Source organism: Rhipicephalus microplus, chromosome 6, assembly GCF_043290135.1.
Source record: "Rhipicephalus microplus isolate Deutch F79 chromosome 6, USDA_Rmic, whole genome shotgun sequence".
Classification (NCBI taxonomy): domain Eukaryota; kingdom Metazoa; phylum Arthropoda; class Arachnida; order Ixodida; family Ixodidae; genus Rhipicephalus; species Rhipicephalus microplus.
Window position 1 is genome coordinate 54,714,554 of NC_134705.1, and position 22,947 is coordinate 54,737,500.

General features: G+C 43.1%; 1 protein-coding gene across 1 annotated transcript in view; it reads right to left on the minus strand.

Annotated features, from left to right (window-relative positions):
- LOC142765262 (cytochrome P450 2C54-like) overlaps positions 1–22,947 on the minus strand; it is a 59,956-nt gene that overhangs the window by 12,102 nt on the left and 24,907 nt on the right. The window contains exons 4-5 of the mRNA XM_075865976.1: positions 20,698–20,804; positions 16,768–16,990 (exon numbers count right to left, since the gene is read on the minus strand). Of these exons, the coding sequence (XP_075722091.1) occupies positions 16,768–16,990; positions 20,698–20,804 (330 nt within the window). The remainder of the gene's footprint in view (positions 1–16,767; positions 16,991–20,697; positions 20,805–22,947) is intronic.

Genomic DNA, 22,947 nt, shown 5'->3' on the forward strand with positions numbered 1-22,947 from the left:
TGGTTTTCTTGTGTTCTATGAGCTCATAATTTTCTTGAAGTCTTAAGTAGCATAAGCCTATTCAATGAAGAGCACTGCACAGGCCCCGGCCAGTCCAAAAGTCCAGGCTGTGATTTTAAATAGAAGCACTCCTATTCAAAGGTTTCTGGTACTTGTGAGTTTGAGAACACCGTTGGTTGTTGCCATTCGTTTATCGTAGAACGCAATTTGTGTCAGTTGGCCCTTGGCGACGTAGCTAATATTACATTGCCCTTTTGTGAGAAGAGTATGCATAATAATAGTTTCATTCTTTTTTTTAAGCACTCAATCACCATAAGTTTAAATGTGAACAATTTAAATCACAGGACCAATGTTACCGCTACCCATCTACGATTTCTTAAAAACGCCAGGCCTGCGCGTAAGGCGCAGCACAGTCGCAGCTAAAGCTAGAAGAGCGGCCTTTCAGAACTTTTTCCAAACACTCATTGGGTAACTACAGCAAGCACACTTGCTTGATACCCATTACGGTGTTATTATCAAAAAAATTTGGGTAATAGGCTGGTATTTGCTATGCTATTTTTCATCATTCTTCTGAGATACCTGGTATCCTCTAAATACTTCCGAGGAATTTCGTGACAATCATGCGGTGGCTGACGACGATGAGGAATGATGCCTGAAGTGGGTATGCACTGCAGTTATTAGGCAAAGAAGAACAAGCTTTTGTAAAGGGTTGGAGCATTGGACAATCCACTCGTTACGCTATTCGCATTGTGTGATGATTGGTTGTTATTGTGCTGTTTTAAAACGTTTTACAAGTCGCATTAACGCTATTGCTTCCCCTACGTCAAGCCTGCCTAAGTCTAGTTTGCCACCTAGTCCAAAGCACCGGCGTGGATCAGTGGTAGAATGCTGAGCTTGCACCCTGTGGACCCTGGTTCGAGATCCACTGTGTCATTAAACGCTAGTTTTTTTTTCTCTTTTCAATTTCGTGTGATATGGTTACATACACCGGCGGCGGCGGTGGTAGAGGCGGCAGCGGCGGACAACTACAGTGGTGCGTGACGCAAGTTGAGATGCGCACCCGTTTCAGAGGTGATAAGGAGTAGAACGCAATGGAACGTGTAGGTGCCACCACAATGTTGTCTTAGCAAAGTGTTGGAAAAAGGCGCCTTTTTGTAGAAACGCTGCATGGTCAGCGCAGCGTGATAAATTCTACGGTCTTTAGAATTACTTATGTGTGCCTTTTCTACAAAAAGACGCACATGCAGAGTATATACGTATTGTTTTGGTGCCTCAGATATGCGCAATAATTGCTTTTTAATTGACAATTGCACAAGTATGAACGCTGAATCTTGAGCAATATTGGTGGGCGCTGCGGATGGGGCGGGCTGTTTAGAGTATCCTCTGGTGCCGTTTAGCGTACCCGGTATCGTTAAGGGTGGACAAACGGACAAATGTACAGACAGACAGACGGACAGACAGACAGACAGACAGGCAGACAGACAGATAGACAAAAAGTTTGCGTCGAAGGTCCCGAAGAAGGACCATCGTCTTTGAATATCAGTAGTCATGCAGACACTGCAGAATTGGGGTGTCGACGAAGCATATATAAACATACTGGCAGAAATCTACAAGGAATCAGCTGCCATTGTGCTTCATAAAGAAAACAACAAAATACCAATCAAGAAGAGTGTAAGGCAGGGGGATACAATTTGTCCAATGGAATTTGCCGCGTGCTTACAGGAGGTTTTGAGAGGTCTAGAATGCGAACAGTGAGAGATAAGAGTTAATGGAGAGTACCTCAGTAACCTGCGCTTCACCGATGACATTGCATTGCTCAGTAACTTAAGGGACGAATTGCAACTCATGAATACGGAGTTACACAAGGAGAGCAGAAAGGTAGGTCTTAAAATCATTCTGCAGAAAACGAAAGTAATGCACAACAACCTCGGAAGAGAGCAGCGCTTCCGGATTTGTACTAGTGCACTTGAAGCTGTAAAAGACTATGTCTACTTAGTGCAGGTAATAACTGGTAATAGCTGATGATGAAAGTTGCCCCATGAGGACATGCGAGTTGCAACTTCTAGAAATCATCGAACAAAAACGATGCTCCCGGCGTGAGGCCCGATCTATTCTTTCTGAGCGCTCACGTGGCTATGCCTCCGTTGCCAACCGGGCAAACCAGATGATTGAGTCGTCGTCGCCAGATTTAATAACATGAACGGTGGAAAAGGCCATGACGAAACTAATGTAATCTCTATTCGTGAGCCTAACGGAGTCATTGGCACAAATTGTGAGCACTCAGTTGAATCAAATATTGCAGGGAGGTAACCAACCTGCCGTGCCCCCTTCTCCACCTTCACCGGTTAAGGTTACTGATATTCCATCGGAACCAGGCCCTTCGAAGTCAAAGCCAGACACGCCGAATACTGGCCATAGAATAAATATGCCTCTTGTACAGGACCTACATTGGAGCTCGGACTCCGATTCTCATGTCTCACAACCAGAACAAATGGACTCTGACTCAAGAAATATGAAACGACGTGCTTCTCCTGAGGCACAACGGTCCTCAATTTTTCCTAAATCAAGAAATAAGAGATATCAGAAGGAAAACCCATCAAAAAAGGATTTTTTAAAGGATAGCATCTTAGAGAAAGCAGTGAGTGCTGCTGGTATCTCTTCAAAATAGGGAATTTAAAAGTACTACAGTGGAATTGCCACTCCATTTTTTCAGCAGCTACAGACTTACTTAAACTTTGCGATAATTATTCCCCTGATATGTTGCTTTACAAGAAACATGGCTTGCAGAAAATAAGTATTTTAGGATTAAAAATTACCGCACATTTTGTCCAGACCGCCCAACTAGGGGTGGAGGTTTGGCAATACTTATCTCATCTAAAATCGCTTATAGAGCTAAAATTATTTATTAGTCATTGGCTTCAGAAAGCGAGATTTCAGCAATAAGCATTACTATTCCTGGGTCCCTCCCATTCTCATTTATCAATGCTTATTTTCCTGCGGGTGTTCTAAATTCTTCCGTCCTAGATTCTGCAGTTCACTATTGCTAAAAAGATATTGTATTAGTAGGTGACTTCAATTCTCATCATATTTCTTGGGGTTTTAAAAAAGATCTGAATGGCAAACGTTTATGGAATTGGGTGAACAATAATAACTTTATATGCATAAACACAAAAACTCCCACTTTTATGTGTAATCAGTCCTCCTCGGTACTCGATCTAACTTTTTCTAACGCTAACCTCTCCATCTTATCATGGTCTGCGATTAACTCGGGAACAAGTAGTGACCATATGCCAATATTGTTCGAGGTGGTATGTCCAACAACGTCCAAGAATAGATCTTCCGCAACACATGTAAACTTTAATACTTTCGAGAAATCCTTACGAGGCGCTTTATCTAACGAAACGAATGATGCAGAACTAGACGCCATCAGAATTAGCGACATTTTAAAAGAGTAGGTAAATAAATCAACATTCACCATTGAAAGCTCTAAACCGTCTACAAACCCTTGGTGAAATGCGGACTGTTCGCGGGCTTATAGACTAAGAAAGGCTGCATGGAAAAAAATTAATCTTCAACTCGTGTCCCAGGAACTGGAGAGATTATAAGTATGCGGCCGCTATTTTTAAGAGAACCATCGCTAATGCGAAGGACAAATTTAACAACGACCCATGTGAGTTCCTGTCAAAGCCGGTCAATAGAAAAGCACTTTATCGCTTTCTGAGAACCAAGAAAGTTCTTCCAGTACAAAGAAATATAGAATCTGTAGTATCATCACCAGTTGAACTGAAGGCCCTTCTAGAAGATATAGCTCAGGGCCTAGAATGTCACTTTACGACACTTCTCTCATACCAAGCCCAGTCCCCCCAAAGGGCTGAGGATTTTGAAGAAGTTACGCCTGCAGAATTAGCAAACGTAGTCAGAACACTACCCCATTCGGCTCCTGGTCCTGATGGCATGACGACATCGGTGATAAAATTAGTACATAAAATATACCCACTTGGCCTACTCGAAATTACAATCACTTGCTCTTGGATGCCACCTAAATCTGATTGAATTATTAATCAGATTATTTAGGATGCCACCTAAATTGATTAAATTATTATTCAAGCTCTTGGATGCCACCTGATTGGAGAACGAGAAAAGTGATTCCATTATTATAAAAGCAAGGTGCTGGGTTTACCTTAGATAATATCAGGCCCATTTCACTTACATCGAACCTAGTAAAACTTGTTGAAAGAATTTTATATACACGTATAGATTGATGGATGTCAGAAAAACTGACACTGAGCCCATGTCAGACTGGATTCAGGCTCCATTTGGTGTGCGCACGTGGATCTCGAAAGCAGATTTCAACTTGCTCGATATCAGAAACAATACTCAGCTTTGGTAGCCTTAGATATCACAAAAGCCTATGATAGCGTGGAGCATGTTAAACTGCTAGATTTACTTCAGAATTTAGGACTGCCTCAATACTTTGTGGCCTGGATCCATGCTTTCTTAGGTGATAGAGAATTCTACTGCTCGCAATCTGGTGTCAACTCTTCAATATACAGGCAAACGAGAGGTATACCGCAATGGTCAGTACTGTCGCCCTTATTATTTATAGCACTACAATGTACCATTCCCATACAGCAAGATGTACAGGTCTGTGTGTATGCCGATGATATTGCATTTTTTGCTGCGTCGGCGGACATTCACACACTGTACCTGATTCTGCATACATACATGAATAGTCTGGAAACGTGCCATGGAGGATATCAACCTATGCCTCAATACAAACAAAAGTACATCATATTTTCGCACAAAATGCCCCAGTGCGAATTTCACTAATGTACCAACAGGACGCCATACCTCAGGTCGAGTCAGTTAGGTACTTGGGGGTAACCGAGTCCGAAACACTTAACTGGAGTCCCCACATAGAAAACATGGCTGCTAAAGGAGCACGTGCCGTAGGGTTGCTACGCAGGCTCAGTAATTACCGTGCCGGTTTGCGTAGAGACGTGCTCGTTATGATATATTGCATGTACATTCGACCAATACTAGAATTCGGCTGTGTTTTGTTTTCTGGCACTCCGGTCTACAAAGTTCGACCACTGATTCTGCTAGAACGCGAATCTTTACGCTTATGCCTAGGGCTACCCAAATATGTTGCCAAACATGCTATACGAAGAATTCCGCCTGCCTTCTCTTATCAAAAGATTTCATATTCTAACAGTACGTAGATTCCTTAAAATCTATGCACCACCTCAGCGGAGGGCGCAGTATGTGTTAATTAACCAGCAGACTTCATTCCTCAACCACCAATGGCCTAAATTAAGGTGTCCTCAAGTAATATTTACTCAGAAACATTTGGAGCCGTTAAGAGTTAACCTTTGGGAAACACTTGTACTCAACACTGTAGATGCAACTAGGATAGAATTTGACAATATATATCCCAATAATGCAAAAAAATTACCATATCAGTATATAAAAGGCATTTTGGAAAATCATTTGGCCAATCTAGAAACATCCATAGTGATAGCGACTGACGCTTTGGTTTAAGAAAGGAAGGCTGGCGCAGGAATCGTATCATCCTCTCTAGATTGGGCTTTCTCAATTCGATTACCCGACTTTACACCTATTTACCAAGCTGAACTACTGGCAATAGTCCTTGCATTGCGTAAGGTGCCGCAAGATCTATCAGCGGTGATTGTTCTAACAGACTGTCTCTCGGTCTGTACTGTCTTAAGCTCACCAACTTTTTCGGCTACCTTAGAAACGTTCTACTCGCTCATTTCTACACATGTGCGACTCGTCTGACTAGTTTGGGTATCAGGCCACAGAGGTTTAGCTCTGAATGAGCATGCAGATGCACTAGCTGTATCTTCCCTTGATTGTCCTGTTTTACCTATTTTGCCTACTTCGGAATATATCACAGCAGCACGCTTTGAAAAACGCACAACGGCCAATAACTTTCAAAAATCCCCTTTGTTTGTATCAGACTACCCACAGCTAAAGTTCCCTTGGAAGAACAAGTGGTGTTCATCAAGAAAGGAAGAAATAGTGATTACCACGCTGCGTTGTCGAGTCCCCTCATTGAACTTTTACCTTCACAGGTCGGGTCTAGCACAGTCGCCTTTGTGCCCTTATTGTAATGAGAGGGAATCTTTGGAGCACTTCTTTTTGTCATGCCGAAAGTTCAAAACTCAAAGGGAAAATCTACTAAAAGAACCTTTACGAATGTTAGGCTTAAACTTGACACTTCTGGTGCTTTTTTCATATGGCGCAGTCGCATTTAGATTCAGCCACAGGAGCGTTTTTACCGCTGTTACAAATTTCTTACGAGAATCTAAAAGAATGGTATGCTAAACATAAGTAACTTCAGTTGTTTTATGTATAGTTTTATTCTATGTTTATATGTTTTCTTTTCAGGGTTTCTTTTTTTCAGAAATTTAAGACATTTTTATCATTACCTATATTACCCAATTAATCCAACCCTCTCTTTCAAGAAGTCAATTAATTTAAAAAGCAAGGCACCGTCTCATTCATGGCCTATGCCCCTAGGTGGGTTGCGCCAAGGTGTTGAGGAACCAACCAACCAACCTTTCAATGCTGACTGTGTCTTCATGCCAATTACGTAGGATTGTAAAATGATGTTCAGAACGCTTGATGACTAGAAAGGACCGTCATAGCGAGGCTGAAGAGCACGGCTAGACGCATCGACACGAACAAAAATTCGTGAAGATGTCTATAGGTTTGCCGGCAGAAAAACGTCGTTCTTAGTGTGAGCTGAAGTTGATGATGGGCGCAAGTTTTGCATGAAGATCCGCATACGCTGAACGAAAGAAGATGGATCCGAAACAATCTGCGTAGTAATGTTGCTGACAAGGTTACCAGGCAAACGGAGTGTGCAGCCATAAACCATCTCGGCTACAGAGCAGGCAAGTTCTGGCTGAAGTGTTGAACGCAGGCCGAGAAGCACGATTGGGAGGTGTGATACCCAATCTTCGGCGTGAGGCTGCGAGGCGAGTGCTGCTTTTAGATGACGGTGGAGTCTCTCCACTAAGCCATTTGATGCTGGATGATACGCAGTTGTGCGAATACGCGCACAACCCAGTAGAGTTGTGACAGAGGTGAAAAGCGCTGACTCAAACTGTCTGCCTCGATCAGTAGTCACCGTTGATGGTACACCGAAACGGCTAATCCAGGTAGCAAGAAAGGTACGAGCAACTGTTTCTGCCTTGATGTCAGGCTTTGGAGCTGCTTCAGACCACTTAGTGTACCTGTCAATACACGTAAGCAATTACGTATTTCCCCGACATGGAGCTAATGGTCCGACAATGTCCAAACTAATGGTGTCGAAACGTTCATCAGGGAGAGGGAATTTTCCCCATGGAGGCTTGGTGAGCCGTCGCACCTTTATACGCTGACGGGCTCTGCAAGTGCGAACCCAGTCACGATTGTCATCGCGTATGCACGGCTAGACATAGCGTTCAGTGACCAGATGTTGCGTAGCTCTTACGCCTGGATGGCAGATGGAGTGGAGGGTGTCAAAAACAGCACTACGAAGCTGTGAAGGAACATAGATACGAGTGCAGCTGTGTGAAACATCGCACCAGAGCGTAACGTCGTCGTCGATAAAGTTGATTTGTTCTAGTCGGAGGAAAGTATAGGATCGGAGTTGTGGAAGCTCATCGTCTAATGCCTGTGCCTCGGCGAGCGAGGACAATGAAAGGTTGGTGGTACCTGTGGTGGCATTGATGGTAACACGACTGCGAGCGTCCGCTGCACTGTTAAAGCTGCCTTTTACATAACGTATGCCTGTGGTGAATTCGGCAATGAAAGCAAGGTGTCGAAGTTCTCTAGGAGTGTGCGTGGCACTGCAGGAACATAAAGCCGAAACAACGGGCTTGTGGTCGGTAAGAATGGCAAATTGTTGCCCTTCAAGGAAGTACCTGAAATGCTTCACCGCATGGTAAGCCGCGAGAAGCTCCCGTCCGAAAGTACTATATCGGCGCTCAGTGTCGCGTAACTTGCGGGAAAAGAAGGAAATTGGAGTCCATGCACCATTTATCCATTGATGAAGAACAGCCCTAGCTGCTGCTGAAGAAGCGTCCACCATGAGGCTATATGGAGTAGTTGGTGAAGGGTGATGCAGGAGAGTGGCCTGGGCGAGCTTGGTCTTAACGGCGGCAAAAGCTTGATCCGCGACCGTGTCCCAGGGAAGTGCGGCTGACTCGGCTTGCGAAGTCGAGAGTAGTGCTTCCAGAGGCTGCAGCAGTGTAGAGCATGTAGGGATGAAGCGGCGATAAAAATTGATGAGTTAGAGAAAACGTCGTAGACTGCGTATGGACGTGGGAGGCGGGTACTCGAGGATAGCTTGAACCTTGTCAGGTAGAGGAGTGATGCCATCTTTAGTGAACTGATGTCCGAGGAATGCTATCTCCGAGACTCCAAACTGACACTTTTCTACAATGATGACAAGGTCGTAATCACGCAGTCGAGTGAAAAGCTGACGTAGATGTGCCTTGTGCATTTCAGCGTCCTTGCTGGCAACAAGATCGTCGATATAGGCGAAACAAAACGGCAAGCCTCTTGTGACTTCGTCGATAAAACGCTGAAATGTCTGAGCTGCGTTTCTCAAACCAAAAGGCATTTGTAAATACTCATAGAGCCCAAATGGGGTAATTATTGCAGTTTTGGGAATGTCAGAAGGTTCAACGGGGATCTGGTGATAAGCTTTCACAAGATCAATTTTCGAGTATACAGTTGTTCCGGTTAAAAAGGCAGTACAGTCCTAAATATTGGGTAACGGGTATCGATCTGGAACGGTGACTGCATTTAGAGCCCGATAATCACCACAGGGCCACCAGTCATTGTTCTTCTTTGGAACCATGTGTAGCGCCGACGACCACGAGCTTGATGACGGACGAATCATTTGCAACTGTAACATATGCTCAAACTCGTTGCGAGCAATTCGAAGTTTGTCAGGGCCAAGTCGGCGAGGGCGGCAGTGAGCCGGTGGGCCTGTGGTAACGATGCAGTGGGTCACAGTGTGATTGGGGGTCTTAACAATGGAAAACTGCGTTGTAATCTCCGGAAATTCGTTGAGCAGAGCTGTATATGGGGACGTGGGTGGTTTCACGAAAGTGGTGTTTAGGGCCGTAGCGCGTGACAGAAAACCAGTGACCGATAAGCCGGTATAGCTATCCACCAGGCGGCAGCGGTTCATATCCACGAGCAGATGGAAATGCGTCAAGAAATTGGCGCCTTAGATTGCGTACCGTACGTCTGCTATCCAAAATAACCATTGCAGTTTCCTCTTAAGACCGACATTAAGGGTCAGAGACTTCTGTCCGTAAGTTGCAATGACCGAAGAATTGATCGCTTTTAAAGGAGTTGACTTGGTGTTTCTCGCGAAGACGCCCGTCAGTTTTGGACGCTGGAATTATGCTGACTTCTGCTCCAGTGTCCACCAGCAAGCGCAGACCTGTGGTTCTGTCGGTGATGTGGAAGAGGTGGCTTGATGCTTGGCCTTGATCGCCCACCGCTGTTATTGACGATCGGCTGGAGCGTTTCCCATGTGCCATGAGCAAGGTGGCAAACATCTGCGAGCCGCGGCACGAAAACGCCGGGGATAATAGCATGTGTTCTGCGGTGAAAAGCAGCGCTCGGGCTGGTGGAGGGGCCGTAGCGGAGCGGCCGAGGTGAGAGATGGTCGATGTGGATGAGGCTGGTCATTTAGGTTGCGAATGCTCAGCGATTGCAGACGCAACTTGGCGACTTCAGCTGCGAGATCTTACCGTTTCTCGAAGGGAATCTGCTTCGAAAATCGGAGAGCTGTGGGCAGCGTTTATGACTGCCGGAGCAACGTCCATCATGTCATCGGCCATTTCTGCCAGCTCCGACAGCGGCTTATCCTGAGCTGGGACAAGAGCCATTTGCATAGTAGGTGGAAGACGCTGTAGAAACAGCTCACGTACTATGGATGTTTGCTAGACGTCCGGCTGGTCCCCAAGCAGGTACTGAACGTGACGTAGAAACAGTGTGAGACGGCGTTCCCCGAGCTCTTCGTTGCACAGAAATTGCTGAATGCGCCGATGCTTATGCGGAACGAGTCAGTGAAGACGAGCCTGTTTGACTGTCGTATATGGAGTGTCACCAGGCGGGCCCACGAGGATGTCGCGTATTTCGGCCATTGCCTGTCGCGGCAACGCTACAACGAGGAGTTTATGCTTGCGGACTTCTGACGTGATGCGATGAATGCGGAACTTGTTCTCGACTTGAATTAACCATAAGGAGGGATCGACAGCTGTGGTAGCGTCATGGTAGTAGTAGCTCCAACAACACCCGAAGAGGGTACACGGCCGGATGAAGTAGCAGCGGTACCAGGGCTGAGGCTGTCGAGATGCTCACGCTGCTCCATGGAAGGTCGCGTTCGTAGTCCGGGTCACCATTATATATGGCACTCTGAAACGCGGTTCCGAAAACACAGTGCGGTTTATTAATGCATCTCCGCCATTTGTTTGTTTGTTTGTTTGTAACCTCTATTCCATGGCTCGTACCCACTCTGGGGGATTGGCCAAGAGATCATATAGTCTCATATGGACGATAACTGCATTATTGCTTACAACGAAAAAAAAAGTAAAGACAGTATGTTAAAAAAAAGAAAGAAACCGAAGATTTAGATAGTGAGAAAAAAGAATCAACAACAAAGTAGACACTAATAGCTACAACTTGATTTTAGGAGCCGACCAGACAGCTGGTTTTGCCAAACCCGATTAATTTGGAATGTCACGGATTTATCCAGAATTGAAAATTACTTTTTGACCCGTTTTTTTTTGGGGGGGGGGGGTATCTGTTACCGTGGGCTTTATGTTGAAAGACGTTTAGAGTCTTGAATAAAATTACACACCGCATCGAATGCATCTCCGTGGCAATTTCCCAAAACAGAGGCACCAAAACTTAGAACATTTTCTCTGGTATATATAAACCTAGCTTCGCAAATGGAATATCTAAAAGTCGTTTCCTAATTAATGCATAGTTACGACATGAGCCAAAATAATGTTCAATAGTTTCTGATTCTTCGCAGAACGGACAAAGGGGGGAAAGTGTCAGACCAGCTCTGTGTAAACAAAAATTTAATGGGGGGACACGGCACCGGAATCTAGAGATTATAATTTCAAGTTTTTTTGACGGACTCCACAGGGCTTTCCATTGAAACTTGAGGTGCTGATAATCTGTCCAATGTGTGATATTTTCTAAACTATCTGTAAAAATAGCGAATTTTCTATATCTAACCCCTGATAAGTATTCTAACTCGGGAAGTACTGAAATTACTGGTCCATCGAGTGATGCTCGTGCCAAAGCATCTGCCAATTCATTTAATTGTAATCCGCAGTGACCTGGGACCCACACTAATTTGAGGAGTTTTAAATGCGGCGGTGCTAATGTGTGGAACGCTGCTAGGGCACAAGATTGTTCAGAGGTTGTCAGAGCTGCACACACCGAAAGTGAGTCTGTTAGGATGATTGCACTGGTCTCGGTCGTAGGAATTTTACGAAGAGCTAAAATATTAGCTACTAGCTCGGCTTCAAATATAGGAGTGAAATCTGGAAGCCTTACTGAAAAAGACCAGCCGAGGAAATCAGACGTAATTCCTACGCCTGCCTTTTCATTGTCGACAGAAGCATCTGTAGCTATTACATTTTTTTTCTGCATGTACCAAGTAATCGTTTAATGTAGTGGTCAAAAATCTAAGAGATTGCAACTTGGCTTGTGGGGGGAAGATTTCATCGTACTCTATTCTAATGTTGATGGTTGAAGAATTAGTTTCAATTACTGTGCTAATGTCTACATTTATGCAATCCAGTTTCTTTTTAACCAAAATTATCTGAGGGGTATGAAATCGAGGCCAATGTGCAAGAAAGGAAGAGTCAGGGTCGCTGATAAATGCCTACTCTAATCTTCGCGCCGGAAAACTGTAGAACTTTAAGAAGGTTTGAACCGTTAGAATGCGGAATCGACAGAGGAGTGTTGGCAATCGTGCTTCTTGATACAATACATTATTCGCCACGAACTTGGGAAGTCCCAGGCATATTCGCAGGGCTTCTCGCTCTAACATTACTAGCGATTTAATTTTATAACCAGCGGCCCCCGAGAATAATACACACCCAAATTCCAATATTGGTCGCACATACATTTTATATATATATTTAACATCGTGTGCCTGCGCAGCCCGTATTTTCTGTTGCTTAACCTGTGTAATAAACCTAACGCCCGTTGTGCCTTTGCTGTTATATATTCAATGTGAGGGCTCCAATTTAGCTTTTCATTATAAATCATTCCTAAGTACTTGACTGTATCAACTTGTGGAATAGGTTCCCGATTATACAATACAGAAATTGAAACTGTATCGGCTATAGGAAACACCAAGAGCGCACATTTACTGATGTTCAATGACAATGAAATGAATTGCAATCAAATTTCTAGTGTATTAATATATCTTTGCAGTTTTTGATGTAGTGAGTAAATGTCTCTCTCTGCAGCGAAGAACGCGATATCATCTGCATAAATGTAGACACTGACATCCTGAACAATTGGAATAGAGCTCATCAGTATATTGAATAATGCTGGAGATAGGACGGACCCTTGGGGAACACCACGTTTCTGTTTGAATTTATGCGAACAACAGCCATCCTTCACGCAATACAATTCCCTTGATTTTAGGAATTCTGCTATCCACTCAGTAATATACTGAGGAAACTTTAGACTGCAAGGTGGTCAGTAGAATAGAGTGCTCGACACTGTCGTACGCTTTAGCTTTGTCGATAGTTACTAATGCGGCGTACTGTTTCCTTTTACGAGCAAGCTGTATTCGACTCTCTAAATCCGCATGGGCGCACCAAATTGAGCATTCACAACGAAAACCAATTTGATTTGGCTTTAACATGACCTTATTCGTCATCCAGGAGTTTATTCGGCCCTTTAGAACCTTCTCTATGAGTTTCACTATGTTCGAAGTTAGCGAGATGGGTCTGATATTTTCTATGGTAAAACCTAATCCTTGCTTTTTTTATTAATGGGATTACCTTAGATATTTTCCAGTCATACGGTATCCAGGCATTCTTTAAAGAGTAGTTTATAACATTGAGGACGTCGCCGGGGGATAGCTTGAATAAAATTTTAATCATAGGAACTGTGATTCCGTCTGGACCAGGAGCTGACGATGGTAGATCTCGAATGACTTTTGATGCTTCAGACAGCGTTACGTTTTCGAAGTCAGTGCTTATGCTAGACTTTTACCAGTTGAAAGCCATATTCGAAGAAAATCTAATTTCTAGACCTCTGCCAATCGACTCTAAAGAGTTCTTCGTTTCTTCCAATGATAGTTTTTCATAATCAGTATTTATTGTAGACAGCAGGATTTTGCGAGATCGCATATATTAAAATAAAGCTTTCTTCTTTTTGGATTTCGAGAGAAAATATAAATGTCTTTTATCATAATCTTCTTTGGCTTGGGCCACCGTGTGTTTAAATACAACGGCAAGAAATTTATAATCTGACCAGTTCTTAGGGTACTGATTATGTATTAGCTTCTTCCAAGCTGCCTGTCTTCGTCTGTGATCTCGTGAACAGTTGGAATTTCACCAGGGGCTATAGGGTATTCTCTTCGCCGATTTAACAGTAAATTCCGCGTTTTTGTATGCCCTTTTAATTACTGCGCTTATTTTCATAGCTTTAGTGTCATCTCCATCCTGAGAAGGAGCGTCTAAAGCAGTTTTTAGGTCGTGTTGAAATTTTGCATAATTTATATAGGTTCGGGCATGGAAGCACGATGGTTTGACGGGGCAAGCGATCTCGAACATTATTGGAAAGTGGTCACTGTTGCATTCAGAAGACATATTTCGCATTCATAAGACATACATTTATATGAGTTTTTGACTTTTAAACTAATTTATTGTTTATAAAGAAAGCTAAACCTCCACCTTTGGATGGACGGTCTAGACGAAAGGTTTGGAAGTTGGGTAGGTTAAATACATGATGTGTGGATAGCCAAGTTTCTTGTAATGCAATAATAGCGGGATCGTATTTGGAAGACAGGTATACCAGATCTGTTATGGCTGAGTGAAGAGATCGGCAATTCCAATGAATAATTTTAAGAGACCCTATGATTTCGTTAAAATGGTTTCGGCAATCACCTTATCTAAAATACGTTCTTTTAGAAAATTGGTTTTTGAAAGGTTGTCTTTCTGGTATTTCTTGCTTTTTACATGTTTCGGCGAGCTAGGTTTTTTCGATGCAGGGGATCTAGAACGCTTTAGGCATTTGAGATCTATGTCCATATCTTGTGTGTCCTGAGAAGCTTCCTGTGCACCCTCGCTTTCTCTCTGAACGCCTTCTTCAGAGGGCTCTGCAGACTGTGCATCTGGTGGAGTTATCTCATATTCTGCCTCACTTGTCCGGTGTGCAGACTCAGCATTTTTGACAGCCGTACTTATATCTATCTGTGCTCCATAGACTTGTGCGATTTGGTTATTTAATGTGTGCGACAGCGACTCACACAGGGTAGTATCAAGGTGTTGCATGGCCTTATCCACAGCCTTCTCGATCATGTCCGCAATTGATAGGGAAAATGATGCTTCCGTTGCTTTGTTATGGCGGGCAGCTCCTCCTGCATACCCTTGAGTTCTGGCTTGAATTTTAGCAAAGGCATCCTTTCAGGAGCATCGTCATCTGTCTACAATTTCCAGAATTTGGGTTTAACGTGCCTTGGCTGAGCAATTCGGGTTATCAGAACAGTGTGCATCATGGCAAATACAGCGCTTTTCTTCAGTATTTTTTTCAGTCGTTTGAGTTGTGCGTCTCACCACAAATTCTGCATCTAGGTACTGACCTGCATCCTTTCACTGTGTGCCCATAACTCCAACACTTACTACATTTTAGCGGACGAGGTGATAGCGGCTCCACTCTGTATATAAAGGACTCGCTTTGATTTTGGCTGGGCTATTCGACCCGGCAAATGTAGCCATCACGGACTACGTTGGGACCTTGTTCTTGTCCACAATTCGACTACAACTTTAGACCGCTATCACACCTGCTTCTGAAAACATATCTAATATCTCAGTTGGGTTCAAGTTGACATCGACACCCCGAACGAGGCCTTTGACGCAAGCTAGGTTAGGTGGAATGAATGCGCTCACCGGGTTGGTAGCGAATACCGAGCATTTCAGTAGGTCTCGAACACGAGCTGGTCAGACGAGAAGCAAAGAATGCCACCCTTGCCGAACTGCCTGACCTCTGTGATGCTTTGGTAGTGAGTTGTAGCAGCTCTCAACTCCGTCTGAATCAATTTTGGATTCTTCATCCGTATGATACCATCGTTGCTTGGGACCAATGCCACAGGAACGGATGAGATGCCATTGCGTAAAAACAAGACAACTGGCAATTCCTGCGAAGGAAGAGAAGCAGACCGGAGGAAAGCCCCTGGTCCAGGTGAGGAAAACGGTATCTGCCTGGTCGTACTACCTGAAAATACACTCGCTAATCAACAAGGACACTATAGAAACGCTTACGAAAAAAAAGAATAAACAAAATCAATCACAACTATTGAATTCTTGGCCAAACCCTCAGAACAGGCAAACGTCAGTCGCTGTTCGAAAGCTCGAGACACAGCAATGACAAACACCGCCATTGTTCCAACTCCTTCTTCTTTCTCCTCAGTAGACCACTACACTACTAGCTTATGTCCCAAGTGTGTCATGCAAGAAGAAGAAAAAAAAGTATGCCACATTTTCTATGCAGTTTGCAAGTACCTTAATAAAAGTAAAAGAATTAGGCTTTTAATTGCGTGATTTTTATTCGTGCGAAAAAATCTAACGAACACAAGAGCAATGTTTAACCATGCTGATTCTTATTCAAGATAATGTATAATTGTCTTATCTGAACGAGTGACAAACAACTATTGCACTCCTTTCATTCTGCCTAGGGTGTCTTTTGTTTTTTCTTTCTTTTTTCTGGTGGGTGGTTTCGATTAAAAAAAATCTTTTTGAATTAAGTCGTCGATTCTTGGCCGATCCTTCTGAGTGGGTACGAACCATGGCATTAGAATCATCATCATCATCATCATCACCACCACTATCCCTAAAGAGGAAGGTGCATAACAGCTGCATCTTGCCGGTACCTAATTACGGAGCAGAAACCTGGAGACTGTAATTACAAAGAGGGTTCAGCTTAAGTAGAGGATGACGCATTGGGCAATGGAAAGAAAAATGGTAAGTGTAACCTTAACAGACAAGAGGAGAGCAGAGTGAATTAGGCAACAGACTTGGGTTGAGGATATCAAAGTTGAAATCAAGAAGAGGAAATAGACATGGGTAGGGCATGTAGCACGTAGACATGATATACGCTGGTTATTAAGGGTAACTAACTGGATTCCCGGAAAAGGCAAGCGGGCTAGGGGGAGACATAAGGTTAGCTGGGCAGATGAGATTAAGAAGTTTGCGGGTATAAATTGGCAGCAGCAATCACAGGACCGGGTTGACTGGCGCAACATGAGTGAGGCCTTTGTCCTGCAGTGCACGTACTTAGGCTGGTGATGATGATGATGATGACGACGATAAAGAGATCTAGAGAAAAAATTGAACGAGCCTTCTCATTTCATGCCCATCCCCACTTTTGCGAATCAAGGAGCTATGATTGAACCAGAGCTAGGTAGATCGCATTGCTTGCTGATCGTTTGCATCTATGCACCCTCTAGGTAGACCAAACGGTTCCGTTCTTTTCCACCTTTCGAGCTCCCAGACACATGCCATTGTGAAAGGCATGAGTTTTCGGTCTTCCCAAGTAGGCAATCTTCGGTGGCCTATAACGGTGTCAATTTCCCGCTGCACTCGCAGCTGGAGATCATTTGGGCGAGCAGCGAACATCACCATGTGGCACTGCATCGATATGCTTGGGCCGTCGATGCCTCCTATGAGAAACATCTTTATGTGGCCCACCAAGTAGCGGTCTGAAAGGCATAAAAATTCAGCGTCAGTGAGTATAAGTAATGTTCGTAAGTACCTACGATATTCATCCAACGCCATGAGAACTCCTGTTAGTAAGAACTCTTCAGTTGTATTCATGCGCAAGATGTCTAAAAAAGGGGTTGGTGAATACATGACTGGGTGAGTATGGTTCCATGAAACCCATATGGGAGGGCCCGAACAAAAAAAAATGAGGACGCTGCCAGCACTGTGCTAAGATTGGGTAAATTTACCATATTAAAAAAGAACCGCAGTACATATATTAGAACTTGTTTATTTTCAGCACGCTTTTCATACGTTGCAATTTACAAACTTAGGTCATATACAGAGTTTGGGGACACTTGTACAAGCCGCCACCTCTCAGCGACAGTAACAGCTTCTTGCCGTAACTGAATAGGAAGGAAGTGACAAAAAACATATGTGACAAATATAGTAGAGAAAAAAAAACACTTTCAAGTATACTCAGCACAGAACTACTTAATTACGCTGGTCAAATTACAGTATCGCACTTTAAAAAGTGTGGCTTCCGAGGACAATTGAGCAACACCTAATTGAAACACATGGAACTTCATTCTACAATGTTAAACCCTCTGGTATTTACGTGCTTTCAAGTGCAATGCTGCAATTCTTCCAGACTATTACAGTAGGTATTCTTTGCCTGTAACTGGGTACCGCTTCTTTTAACGGTTTTCTTTTCTCAGGAAGAATAAAAAATGGGCATGGTTGACGTAAGCATCAGCATTATGTATACAATGAAAATTACATCGAAAACTCGCGTTCCGCTAACCGCAGCATGCGTCTCTTATTGGACATTTTCAGACGCTGAGGAGAGCTGTAATGAACATGAATTATTCCTTCCCATGAACCCCCCCCCCCCCAAAATTTTTCTCGGTTCTCGGTAAGGCTGAGCACATTGATTTTATGACAAAAATCGTATCTGATGTCTTACTCTGAGAGTGCCCAATGGGGGTTTCGCTTGCAGCGATTGTTTCAGACATTTTAAGCATCATATTTTTTCGTGAATATGAGGCCAGTATCGTAGTTATGACACTGTAAACACGTAGGACACTATTTGGAGGCGCAAAAATAAATATTGCGGCTAAGCTGTGTAGCCTCATCACATTTTATATCGATAACTCACCAGAATCAGGACATAAAACTGGGGAGCCCAAACGTAAATGACATAATAAATATGTTTGGCTTTAAAGCATGCTCGCTGAAGTGTACGAAAGGTGCGGCATTTAAGAGAAAATTATTTGAAGAAAAAAGTGGCCAGTCACTGTTTGCTACTATCAAGTGTTGAGTCCTCTATGCATTCCAATAATTTGCGATAGGCCCACTTATTCTTGTTTCAGTGAATATGAAAGTAAAGTCAAGTCAACTATATTCAATATCTTTGCATACAATGTAACATCGTTAGTGATACGTATTGCATTTGGATGCCCCATAGTTGAAAAAACTGACGGGGGGACCTCCTGATACTAGAACTGATGTAAGGCAGATGTCGTTGGCAGAATGAGAAAAAAATACATGTAAAAAGTATACAGGAAAGCTTAAGGAGCAAAGCGCATAAAAATTAAAGCAAGAAATGAAGGGAAAAAAAACAAAGCAACAAAGAACAACTAAACTGACATATTATATGAAGTCATGACTGTACAATAGTTTGTACATGCTAAAAAACAAAACGCAATGTTCCCTTTGTAATCTTTATGATGCAGGCGTCATGCATTGATTAAAATAAAGTGAGCACAATAAGATTTAACACAACAGCAGTATATAAAGTATAAATACCATACAATATAAAAATTGCGACTATATAATAGAAGCAAGATTCATTCAAGAGAGAAAAAAAACGCCAAATATTCAGCGGTAAGGATAACAAATCAAGCATTCGCAATGTGAAAAATAAAAAAAAAGAAACGTGAAAAGAGAAATAAAAATGGGAGATTCCTAAGTTAGTGTGGTTCCTCGCATAATTTGCCGAAACAGTCATTCCTAGGAAGCTTATGAAATGTATGTGCAGCTGACGCTGGCTTAATTTCGAATGGTATTGAGTTACAAAGTCATATTTCTGAAAATAGGAAAGTTAGTTTCCCGTAATTCGCTCGAACGCGGGGACGAAATCTCAGAAGTATGCTAATTGATGAATTGAAACAAAACGTGGTCGCGTATCTACATACTTCACTTGCAAAGGTCGTTGAACGACGATATTCTTTTGTCTCGAAAGAGAGCACGAAACGTTTATTTGACAATCTGCAGGAGCAGATAGGTCATTGTGCGCTACGTGAGGTATAAACGTCATCTGGCCGTGGTTTCAAGAAACCAAAGTTTTGTTTCTAAAATGCAGAGCCACAAGTAAGTGGCACCATCATGCCATTTTAGTGAAGCGTTAGAAACGCCGCCTTTTTGTGCACAGCGTCACATTGTCAGTGCAGCGTAATAAGCACTGCAGCCTTTAAAAGTACGTATCTATAATCTTGGAAATAAAGCAACACACTTTCATACACTCGTGTACTAATTTTACCTAATGTATGCGTAATACTTGCTGTTTTATTGGCAGTCTTCACAGGTATGAATGCCCCAAGCAGATCAAATGATTGGGAATTGAAGAAGTAGTTATGTTTTTGTCGTGTGGTTGAATCGTACGACACACATTAACAAAAAGGCAGACCAACAGTTCTGCGTGCTCGCTGCTCCAACTAAGGCATAAGAGAAACGAGCCACCATACGATGTCTGAATGCGTAGCCATCAGCGGCATGTGGCCAGGATAGTGCAAAATGGGCTTATTTCGACATGTACTTTATGTCACCATAATCATCTTGTGGCGTTTGCGCTCTTTACCCGAAGCACGCCGATGACCACAATGAGCTCTATTCGCAGCGTTACAGAAAATTTGAATGATAATGATTCGGTTCCTTACTAAACAGATAAAAACGGGGGGTAAAGTTGCCGTCATCCGAAGGTGACATACATGGTTTAAGGGCGAAGCTCCTTAAAACGTGTATGCCACCTCCTAGGCGTTGGTTGCGCATCTCTTGTATGTAACGTACAGTCAGACAGACAGACAGACGGACAGACCGACGGATGGACGGAAAGACAGACAGACAGACAGACAGACAGACAGACAGACAGACAGACAGACAGATAAATGGACGCGGCCAGCGTATGATTCACAGTTTGCTCATAAAACCCTTCCAAGCCTCGCCCTACTCATCATCATTCACTTCGTGGATATGGTGTGATTCTTTTTCTGCTTTAGGATAGGAAGTGTTGAATGTTCTCTAATTTCGTTTTCAAATCTATGGTAAAGGAGAAACACTGTTTTTTTTCTTCACAAAAAATACGTGTTTCTGTTTAAACCAAGTGTATTTTGCGTTTTTTTTCGTTTGCTTCAGTGATGCGTGATGTGTGAGTGTATTGTACTGCTGTAAGTTACATTGTGGCTATACATTTTTGTTGGTACGTGTCACTAAAGTAATCTAGTTGCACTGGACAGTTGTACTGACCTGAAGTGATGCTACTACTATATAATAAACGGGCCCATTTGAAGCATGTCAAGAAGAAATTTAGTTGACTGGCGTGCATGCTTAGTAGTTTGGTGTGTTCGTTTAATAGAGAAGCTGGGAATATAAGGAGGAGGAGGAGGAATAAATGAGGAAGGACAGGGAGGTTACTGGGAATATAACTCACTCTTGTAAGTATAGTCTTGGTTTTTCGCAGATTCGTTGACCTTGTCTTTGTATGTTTGTATGAAACTTTTTCGCCCGCTGCCTTCCACGTGGTTGCTGATTTCATTTCTGCAGTAATGCATGGTTAAGGTACATTAGTTGGATTCAACATCACAACATTGTCTCCACGTTTTTGCCCATTACTATCAGACAAATTCTGTTCTTTGTCAATAAATTTGAAGTTTGATAGAGAAAAGGCTATCTCCACCGTGTTTGCTGAGAAGAACCGAGTATTGCATGATACTAAAACTTTTGTAGGTTACCTATCCAGCACGAATATCTACAAGATACAATGTGCGATTTACTGAAAATAGCCGGCAATCAAGCGAAGAATGGTGTATGGAACATTATTACTGAAATATCAATTATTTGGACACTTCCGGCTGCATTTTGCCGCCGGCGTCGGCATCAATGTCATGCACAGTAAATGTATACAGGTCTATATATATGAAAACGCAAGAACGAAAAAAAAAAATGCAGAAAAACACTCCGGTGCGCGGAATCGAACGTGAGACCTCTGCGGCTGAAAGCGAGGCATTAACCACTGAGCCACCCCGGAGCGTATCCTTCACCGCTCAAACGGTGAACTATTCATATTTACCGCTTATTGCTGCTCACGAGCATCTTGGGGGGGGGGGGGGGTTGTATTTTTAGCTATACCAGCAAGATGGCGCAATGAGCGCGCGTCGCCACATCGTGTGGCAGTGCCCGCTCTTATCTCCTACGCGTACTTTGCCTGGCTCAAAGAAGGGGAGCAGTTAACGGTTGCAGTTAATGCTGCAGTTAACGGGTGCACAAAGGTCACTGCAATCATTGCAGTCTCCGTTTGCGAAAAGCGCGTGCTCTTCAGACACAGTAGAGCAACAAATAAGACGCTTACCCCCGTATTCTAGAACCTCCCTTCACTCAACGCTTCGCCTTCACTTGAGAAAGCCGATGGGAGCGCCATCTCTAGGTACGGTAAGTTACTGCATATCAGCAATAGTCTGCTGCGATTCTTAAGTAGCGCAGCGTCATTTTCAGCCGAGTGGTGACGCAGTGCTCAACTCTGTCAAGTGAAGGGTGAAAACCGAGTGGAGGAGCGTTTGTGAATACGGAGGTTAGACGCGTGAATCTGTACCCGTGAGTACGTTTCGTGCGTCATTCGTGTGTGAAGAAGGCGGGGAATGTTTCGACCTGCTTTCCATACTGCGCGTGACCTCTCAATTTGTTGCTATCGCGTGCATTGCTTCACTTTTTGTACCTATTATCGCGGCAAAGCTGTGACTTTTCGTACCTATTAACAAAAGTGTAATAATTATATCTTCAGTTTGAAAGAAATAGTTGTGTATAAAAAAATCAGACCCAAGTAGGACCAGAGTCTTTAGATCACCTGCCCGGTCTTCTACCAATCACTATGTAACGCTGGTTGTGCTTACATCGGCTTTCGCTTTTCAATCTCATCAACCATGCGTTCCCTTTCCCATACGAAGTAATAAAATCTGCCTTCCGGTGCATAAATTCAGCGTAACTCCTGCCTGGCTTCTTTCTAAGCAATCTAACCGAGGCCTTGAATACTGTCTCACAAAATATTACATCTATGAATATCGCTCTTTGCTCGCGCAACATCAGCACATTTCGGAATTTCACAGATCAACACACTAACAACAATATTGAAGTCTGAGAACAAACCACAACCAATGATCGTTACAAACGTGTTGCCCAAAAAAAGTAATATAGTAGAACAGATGGTGGTTGTCGGTAATGGTTTTTTGTAATATGCAGCGCAAAACCCGAGTACACAAGAATTACAACACATCACAGAGCTCATATTGGTGAGAAGGCACTTCGTTGTGTATTGTATTTCTTGTGCTCTCTTGTTCTTTTTTTTTGCGCACCTGATTTCAGAGATGTACAACCAATTTAAACTTGCCGAAACGTCAATTCTTTTGTTGTGAGTAATCTATTATACTGGGAGGGTAGTCTATCGCACGTAGGAAATAAAGAAGCTATAGAAAAATGTGGCCAACTCCCAGTTTTTATATCTTCCTAATTATTCAGACAATTCTGCGCTCAACCACAAGCCCCACACATTCTATTGAAAAGAGCTTCCAACTTCGGACGTTAAAATCATTCCTTGTCTGATTTTTTGTTCTTCTAGGTAAAACTGGAAGTGTGAAATGGCTTTAATTACAACCGCAATCACTGTGTCTTCAATATTCTCGAAATCTCC